The 9,649-nt window shown below is 37.1% G+C and overlaps 1 protein-coding gene across 1 annotated transcript in view; it reads right to left on the bottom strand.

The window, feature by feature from the left end:
* The window catches only part of LOC132555681 (putative neural-cadherin 2), a 43,216-nt gene continuing 33,567 nt past the window's right edge, over window positions 1-9,649 (bottom strand). The window contains exons 25-35 of the mRNA XM_060220036.1: window positions 9,319-9,581; window positions 8,664-9,012; window positions 7,467-7,682; window positions 6,766-6,949; window positions 3,605-3,783; window positions 2,892-3,192; window positions 2,486-2,675; window positions 1,880-2,112; window positions 1,292-1,429; window positions 819-926; window positions 1-257 (exon numbers count right to left, since the gene is read on the bottom strand). Coding sequence (XP_060076019.1) covers window positions 1-257; window positions 819-926; window positions 1,292-1,429; window positions 1,880-2,112; window positions 2,486-2,675; window positions 2,892-3,192; window positions 3,605-3,783; window positions 6,766-6,949; window positions 7,467-7,682; window positions 8,664-9,012; window positions 9,319-9,581 — 2,418 coding nt within the window. The remainder of the gene's footprint in view (window positions 258-818; window positions 927-1,291; window positions 1,430-1,879; window positions 2,113-2,485; window positions 2,676-2,891; window positions 3,193-3,604; window positions 3,784-6,765; window positions 6,950-7,466; window positions 7,683-8,663; window positions 9,013-9,318; window positions 9,582-9,649) is intronic.

Here is a 9,649-nt window from a genome sequence, read left to right as displayed (position 1 = left end):
TTAATCAGAATCCTCATACTGGTTATACATATCAGCCAATTTAGCAAACTTGGGTCCCCAGTTGTTAAGGTAATCATAGTCTTGGTCGCCTCCACTGGACGATGTGTTGAGCGAGCTAAGAGAACCAGCTGAGCTGCCACCTCCCTCGTAGTTCAACTCCATAAGTGTGTCATACGGGGGAGCTCCGGGATCATCGTCAGCATCTCCGAGTCGATCACCAATGAACTCTCCAATACCAGGACCTTGTGGAGGACCAGCTGTAAGGACATATCAAGTTATATTACAGTTCTTCTTAATCTCTAGAGACTATTTAGATAAATATAAATACTTACATACTTCAGAGTAGCAAGTCTATTACTTGACTTTTATCATCTCTTTTATTAACTCTTTTTAAAACAAAATAAAATAAAAAAAATTTCCCTCTTTTTCATTTCTGATACTGGTAGAAAACAAAACATTTATTTCATTAAATTCACCTTTTAATAGCTTATTTTATACCACCGTATTAAAACTGTATTTAGATTGTCTCCCTTTGCTCAAGTTTTTAGTTACTTTGCACAATTATGATTAAGGAAACACAACAAATCTTTTAACATGCTTTCCTCAAGTTCAAATAAGCCTTCGTTTTCAAACAGTATAAATGTTACATTTTTAAAGAGCAGCTCAGTCTGACACTCCTCATGTGTATCAATTTTCTTCCAAGAATGGTCATTATATTTTAGATAACACTATCATCTTCATAGAGTTACAAAATTGAATTGCCTCCATTTTGATTACAAGAAGTGTCAACAGGATTATGTTTTAGTATTCCTACTCACATTTCACGGGTCTCTCATTTTCCATGTTCATTAGGGGTTTATCAGCTCTGGACATGTCCATGGGCTTCCGTAGTCTGTTAAGGTCATACCCCTCATGGTCTTCTTCACCTAGATAAATAAATGTCAATGTAGTCACTGTGCATATGTATAAAGCTTTTAATTACATTTATTTCATATGAATTTTGTAGTCTTTACAGTTAAAAACCCTGCTGAGATTTATTTGCACCACCCCAGACATAGCAATATTTTTCCTGTTTTCCTACCTTCAAATGTATTTGCATCTTCCATTATAATATAATACCAAACTCTCAAAAACTTACCTGCACTCTCCTTATCAAAAGCCAACATATTCTAATAACCTTTAGACTGACCTGCACAGCCCTCCTCATTATCTGCCATATTCTGACATCCTTTAGACTTACCTGCACCATCCTCATCATTATCTAAAATATTCTGATATCTTTTAGACATACCTGCACCTTCCTCATCATAAGCCACAATATTTTCCCTAATGTCGTAATCCTCCTTCTCATCCTCTACTAAGTTAGCCATGTCATCATTGCCAGCACAACGTTTGTACAGCAGGAACAAAACAAACGCAATGATAAGTACTGAAAAAGGAAGTATACATACATGTACTTTTAATTAATCCTGTGTCTACAGCAAACTATATCCATAAATTAAATCATCAGTCTTATGCTACAACCTTTCATTGCTGACACAATACTGGATTGAGATCATTCAGTGATTATAGACTTAGTGAATCAGGACTTAAATGCGGTATTTGGGAACATTTAACACCAAACATTTTATTCGAAATCAGGCTATGATAATAAATAAAGTCAAAAGGCTCTCTAGAAGATACAAAGGAATATTTTGACTCCAAGTCTGAGACTTTTGTAGGAAATATGCCTATATATTTGGACTCTTAAGCATTAAGGTTCTATAGAAGAAGATACCCAGATAAGTTGACGTGGACCTTGGTTCTTAATTATCACTTCTGGCAGAGGATAGATCTGACAGTTCTGTTTAAAATGATATTGAACTTTTCAAAGTCTTACCTAGGACCACAGCAACAATGATACCAACTATGAGTCCAACATTAGTACCACCTGCTGGCACAACCTCAACAATGGCTTGCAGGTTGCATCGCTTGCCCTTCCAGCCCTCAGGACAGTCACAGATAAAGGTGCCGTTTCCATTTCTACAAGTAGCGGAGCCCATGCACGGACTGTCCAGACAGTAGTTGATATCTACGCAGGTGTTGCCCACTTCCACCTTCCCACTAGGACATCTGTTACATACAAATAGATATATGATTTCCACCACAACACGTTGTGTTACTCCACTCTCAGATCATTTTGTAAATGTGCTGACAGTAGGATAAATGTATGATATATAAGATAATAAAATATAAAATTTTTGTAATAATTTTATTTTTATATGGATTAATTCCCATCAATTAAAAATCTTGCTTTGAAAATGACAAACCTATTTATCTAAAGACTCACCTTTCACTTTGTTTGGTGGATTAGATCATAAATACAGTGCAGCACAAGGTCAACTGCATTAACACAAAGCGATTTCAAACAATTTACAATTTTGTAAGGCCAACGCCCACTGTATCAAGTTGTTTGCTCTGTAATTATGAAGACTGGCATACTCACATGCATTTGTATGCCTCCCACAGGCCCTTACAGACAAAGGTAGCTGGGCAGGACACTCCCACACAATCATTTCTGACACAGTTATTCTGAACTGATATACGTCTGTCAAGGTTAACAAGGGTGTTTTCACTGGATTCTGCAGTTGTCATGGGGAACCATGCAGTTTCAAGCCGAATGTCATTGTAACAGGCTGCAACAGAGCATTTAATTATATATTACACTTCTTAACACAACATTTACATACAAGCTTCCCATACACTGTAGAGCTCTGATAAAGAGACTTTCAGAACTCTTTTATGTAGACATAACCAACAACACCAAGGTGTTTTAGCAAAATTTTGACTGAATCCAGACTGTTATCAGATGTATATGTTAGTCACCTGATGGTGAAGTAATATCTACTCACAGCTGTTGAAATCTTTGCCATCAAATGTTCCAGTTGTGTCTAAATTGTCATCATATAGCAATTCAGCTCCAGCATAGATCTGTCTTTGTAACAGAGTAATCTCCCCCTGACTATTTAATGGGCCAGATGACGTGACATAGTTTAGTCCTTCTCCACCATCTACGGCCATCACAAAGGTCCTGCTGACACGCTTGATGTTGACTGTGTGCCATCGCCCGTTACTTGCTTCCACCCCAGGCATGGCCAGTGACCCTTGATCTCCACCAAGGTTGTAAACCAACATCAGCTCATTATTGATGATCTGGGGAAACCAAACAGCAATATATCAAAAAAATTGTATCACTTTGGCAATACATCAATGCCTGACCCTTATTGCTGACAATATAAGCTTAAAGTTTCAGAATTATTGTGAAATAAAGTTAACATTTATTTTTATCTATTGCTGATAAACAGAAACAGCAACAAATGCTATTTCATATCCTGTGATATCATCTCTTCCCATTGATAAGTTAAATTACATTTTTGTGTAAATGACTTTCTAAATGGCTTCTCTCGGGAAAAAAACGGATACCCATTTTGTTTAAGAATTGCCTATATTATTCTTCTGCTTGGAAAACTAGTAGATGAGAAAAAGTTGCTATCATGTTAAATGTATAAAAAAAAGTACTTAATTTAGTAATTTTTCTGTTGTTGTTTCAGAATAATTCCCTTACCTGTAATCTGATAAACTTGTCGGCCTCTGACGAAGTCAAGTGGAAAAGGATACCTTCCTGATCTCTTGAGCGATACATCATCTGTAGTTCAGTTTCCTTGACTGACAACTGATTAGCAAACGATTCAACTAATGACCACTCCATGAAACTGTTAGCACCAAAATCCACGGTGGTTGTAACTGAAAAAGAACAATACCTACATATTAATTGACAAATATATTTTTCATATGATTCCACTATTATTTAATCAGGACACATTTACTTCTTGAAAAAAACCCAACTCATACTCGATAGAAAAGAGAAGACAAAAGCAAAGCGAGTGATGACACACTTAAACATACCCGCCCCACCCCCGCCCCACCATATCCCCCCAATTCCATCCCCAACCTTGATTGATAACAACCAAAATCTAATCAGGCGTAGACCTTAGTGGGGTGATGCAATGCAAAATAAATCTGTCCATAGGTTCATGAGATGTCATGAACACACAGTCATCATGGACCCACACAGATGCACATACACACACATGCAGGGACATACAAAGTGTATTTCATATAAGTCTCCCTCAACCTGTTGTATATGGTTTTCATTGTATCAATATTGTGGCAAAATACAAGATATGAAAGACGTCTTCATCATAATTACATTTCTTATATGCTTTGGTAAATGTTCAACATTTATCTTCATCAAAGCTAGGTAAAGTACAACATTTATCAGACATTTTCATCACAGCTTGGTAAAGTACAACATTTATCTGACATCTTCATCACAGCTTGGTAAAGTACAACATTTATCTGACATCTTCATCACAGCTTGGTAAAGTACAACATTTATCTGACATCTTCATCAAAGCTTGGTAAAGTACAACATTTATCAGACATCTTCATCAAAGCTAGGTAAAGTACAACATTTATCTGACATCTTCATCACAGCTTGGTAAAGTACAACATTTATCAGACATCTTCATCACAGCTGGGATAAGTACAACATTTATCTGACATCTTCATCACAGCTGGGATAAGTAAAACATTTATCAGACATATTCATCACAGCTGGGATAAGTACAGCATTTATCTGACATCTTCATCACAGCTGGGATAAGTAAAACATTTATCAGACATATTCATCACAGCTGGGATAAGTACAACATTTATCAGACATCATCATCACAGCTGGGATAAGTACAGCATTTATCTGACATCTTCATCACAGCTGGGATAAGTACAACATTTATCAGACATCTTCATCACAGCTGGGATAAGTACAGCATTTATCTGACATCTTCATCACAGCTGGGATAAGTACAGCATTTATCAGAAATCTTCATCAAAGCTGGGTAAAGCACAGCATTTATCAGACATCTTCATCAAAGCTGAGTAAAGCACAGCATTTATCAGACATCTTCATCAAAGCTGAGAAAAGTACAGCATTTATCAGAAATCTTCATCACAGCTGAGTAAAGTACAGCATTTATCAGACATCTTAATCAGAGCTGGGTAAAGTACAGCATTTATCAGACATTTTCATCAAAGCTGGGATAAGTACAACATTTATCAGACATATTCATCACAGCTGGGATAAGTACAGCATTATCTGACATCTTCATCACAGCTGGGATAAGTAAAACATTTATCAGACAAATTCATCACAGCTGGGATAAGTACAGCATTTATCAGACATCTTCATCAAAGCTGGGTAACATACAGCATTTATCAGATATCTTCATCATGGCTGGGTTAACACTAGTAAACCATAGGTCCAGGGTGTAATGTTGTACCAAACATACCCTCTGCATGAATATATGAACTGCACCTTTATACTGAAGATATACAGTATGTGCACAAAAACGAGCTTATTGCGGTCATTCACCAGAAGTTTTTGACAGCAAGTATTGTGTACATGACTAAAAGTCAAATGAATACAATAATTACTTACTGCAACTGAGGTATGTATGTGCCTGCTTCCGGAAGGATTCTAACGGTGAGTGACATACACGACCATTTTGATTTGCCACTTTCTCGTGTAGTCCCGTTTCTACTCACGGACGCTCTCAAACACGCATACTTACCTTTATTAACATGGGAATATTTAAAACCGATATGCCCACAGGTGAATGACAGAACAATGTACACTTCAAAGTTATTACACATATAACAAAACAACATATACAACAGTCCTGAATCTATATGCGATCCTGATACAGGGTTTGAGTATTCGAAGAGGTGATGAAATAAAGAATGACCTCTGTTACACTTGCACCCATTTGGGGATGCAGGAATAATACTTGGCCATGCCTTATCAGCTGTGCTGACAACCTAGAAACTCGAGGACAAGTTCCTTCCTGCAGGATAATTTATGTAACCCTGGTAATTAACCCTGGTAATGTACAACTTGGTTTGAGAGATCTGCTATTTAGCTTGATCAGTTGATCATGGGACTAGTAAACTCCAGCTGTCACATTCAAATCCTAGCAGAGGCAATGGGATATTGACACCTTTCACATGATAATGATTGACACAGACAACCAGTTGGCTGAGTTCCAAATCTTTTTTCTTGGCACATGAAAGGAGTCTGCAATACCACTATTACATTAAATATATGACTTCCTAATGACAGCTGGAATGATGGTGCTGTGCTCAGAGTCACAGGTAGGGGACAAGTGACAGGAAAAGAATGCACACTGGCGACATTGTTTGTCAAGCCAGCCCAATTACATTCATCAAATCTGTCTAGTTGTGTTGTAGCTTGAATTAGTACAACATTTATCAAATATCTCAATGTAGCTTGATTTAGTACAACATTTATCATATATCTTAATGTAGCTTGATTTAGTACAACATTTATCATATATCTTAATGTAGCTTGATTTAGTACAACATTTATCAAATATCTCAATGTAACTTGATTTAGTACAACATTTATCATATATCTTAATGTATTGATTTAGTACAACATTTATCAAATATCTCAATGTAGCTTGATTTAGTACAACATTTATCATATATCTTAATGTAGCTTGATTTAGTACAACATTTATCAAATATCTTAATTGTAGCTTGATTTAGTACATTTATTAAATATCTTCATAAAAGCAAGTTCTAATATCCAAATATTCGTTAGAAGCCCTTCCAGAGAAGTGAAATCAAAATTAGGAGTCTTACCTGTACCACAGTTATCTCCACGGTAACCACCATCACAGATACACTCAGTGGTCTTGGGCGTAACAGAAATGTCAGTGACACGACATTCTCCATGGTCACCACATTTGTTCCCACAGGCTTCGTCTTCCTCTGGGCAGCTGTCTGTGGTCCCATCATACACACCTCCCGTGTGAAGGTCATATAACTGCAAGGTCACAATATACAATAACATAATTACAATACTAAAGGTTTCCATCAATGAAAACAAGGGTACTGCTGCATGGTGAAACGACCTATCTCACCCATGCTAAAGTGAATTGTATTATTGCATAAATTCTAAATCATATATCAATCTGTATATAAATACATGGACAAGCAACAAATAATTAAAACATGTCCCTAGAGATGGAAAACTGAGAGAGATCTTCAGACAAGATTGAAATGATGTGAAAAGGGAAATAAATCTTGTAACATATTGTTTAATATAAATGAAAACACAACATTATTTCCTTTCTAAAACAATTAGTCATATAATGAGAGAGGTGGGGTCAATACAAGATCACCATGATAGAAAAAAAAAGGACATTACTGTTCCAAAATTTTCATATATCAAAATTCTAAACCACGTTTTGCTATATTCACAAAGCCAAATGAGTCAAAAACGGAGAGGAGATTTTCCGTCAAACATTTTGTCAAGCTCACAAACAATCAATTCTGTTTACCTCTCCTTTATGTCGTAGATTCCTCATACATCCAGAAAACTTTGCTGCAGTGACACCCTGTGGTGTTTGGAGTGTTGATGGAGATGTTCCTCCCATCTGAAGTGGTGTGTTGATGTTGAGGTACATATGTGTGCTCTTGGTATAGCCAGTCATTTCACAGCTACTTCTGTCTGTACCCGAGGCTGTTCGACAGTGGTCCACTGTCAGAGTGATCATCTGTAAACATTTACATACACATCCACTGTCACGGTGATCCTCTATAAACATTTATACATACAGTCCATCGTCACGGTGATCCTCTATAAACATTTATACGTACAGTCCACCGTCACGGTGATCCTCTATAAACATTTATACGTACAGTCCACCGTCACGGTGATCCTCTATAAACATTTATACGTACAGTCCACCGTCACGGTGATCCTCTATAAACATTTATACGTACAGTCCACCGTCACGGTGATCCTCTATAAACATTTATACGTACAGTCCACCGTCACGGTGATCCTCTATAAACATTTATACGTACAGTCCATCGTCACGGTGATCCTCTATAAACATTTATACGTACAGTCCACCGTCACGGTGATCCTCTATAAACATTTATACGTACAGTCCACCGTCACGGTGATCCTCTATAAACATTTATACGTACAGTCCACCGTCACGGTGATCCTCTATAAACATTTATACGTTCAGTCCACGGTCACGGTGATCCTCTATAAACATTTATACGTACAGTCCACCGTCACGGTGATCCTCTATAAACATTTATACGTACAGTCCATCGTCACCCTGATCCTCTATAAACATTTATACGTTCAGTCCATCGTCACGGTGATCCTCTATAAACATTTATATTCTTTTAACCTACATCTTTAAGTGCAATCTTAGTACATTGCTTTACAATTTGAAAGTATGAAATATAATTGTGCTAATTGCTCTTTATGTAAACTACTTTCATAGAAATGTTTACCGATGGTTGTTATCATCAGGTTAATTATCTACAAACATCAATAGGCAAAAGTCAAACCAATATGTTATCTGTATATCCAAGCATTGTATGTTTTTATAAACTGTTGTCTCTGGTTACATTAATTTTAATAAAAGTCAAATGTATTGCATCAATTTACTACAATATCTGAAATAATGGAAAATTAAGTATAATGATGTATTATAAGACGTAGAGAAGCCTACTTTTCCATCCTTGATGATGTTGATGTGATGCCACTTGCCATCGCTGAGTGTACTAGCTCCAGTGCCATCAAGGTACAAAGTCAGTGCACCTGTACCAAGATCAACTGTGAGCTCAGGATAGCCATTCCTAAGTTGTAGGACGATGTAGTCGGTAGGATCAGTGTAGGACAATGCTGTTAGGGGCCCATTGTATAGGATAAGTCCATTGGCATTCTGCGTGATAAACTCTATACTAGTCTCCCACCTGAGGCACTGTTCCAGGGGTTTGAACAGAGCATAACCACTTCCTGAGAAACCTTTCTTGGTGTTTTGACATCGTGGACCATCAAATGAGGCTGTACACACACATCTACAATACAATAATTTTCTTTGTTTATCAAATTTCTCTGATTCATTCTCGTGGGCTCAAGTCATATATCCTCCATCTTTCATCTAGAGTGTCTTTACTACCCAAAAGTATTGATCTGAACAAAGAGACAACTTAAACTGTTAACCTGGACATTCACTACAAGAAATTTTCTCTTGTTTTCTCAGCTTTTCACGTTTCATATCTTTTTTATTTCACTTGTCTTAAGTTTTTAAATATTGAAAACCATAAACGATTCTGAGTTTGTAATTCAATTCTTAAGCATGAAGAATGAAGATAAAGACGTACGTGAGTATTCCGTAGTCATCTTTGACACATTGGCCATCGTTGAAGCAATAATCTGGGGTACACTCTGTCTGACTGACAGGCACACGACAGCCACATTGTGGAACCACACCAGAGACCACACCCACTTTGGTGTCGGTGCCTGCATTCACCACATTGGGGCTTTCTTCAACAACCAATTTGTCCCAGCAGCCTCCTTCACAGGACTCTTGCAGGCACTCTGACACACCCACTGTCTCTATCTTACCACCAGAAGCAGTTTCAAACTGTGATAGATGTATAACATTTTTGTTAGAATGAAGAACAACACAAGTTTCCATATATCATACAATCT

Source organism: Ylistrum balloti, unplaced genomic scaffold (genome assembly GCF_031769215.1).
Source record: "Ylistrum balloti isolate Yb309-2 unplaced genomic scaffold, AGI_CSIRO_Ybal_v1 Utg370510, whole genome shotgun sequence".
Lineage (NCBI taxonomy): Eukaryota > Metazoa > Mollusca > Bivalvia > Pectinida > Pectinidae > Ylistrum > Ylistrum balloti.
This window is presented reverse-complemented; position numbering and strand designations above follow the sequence as displayed.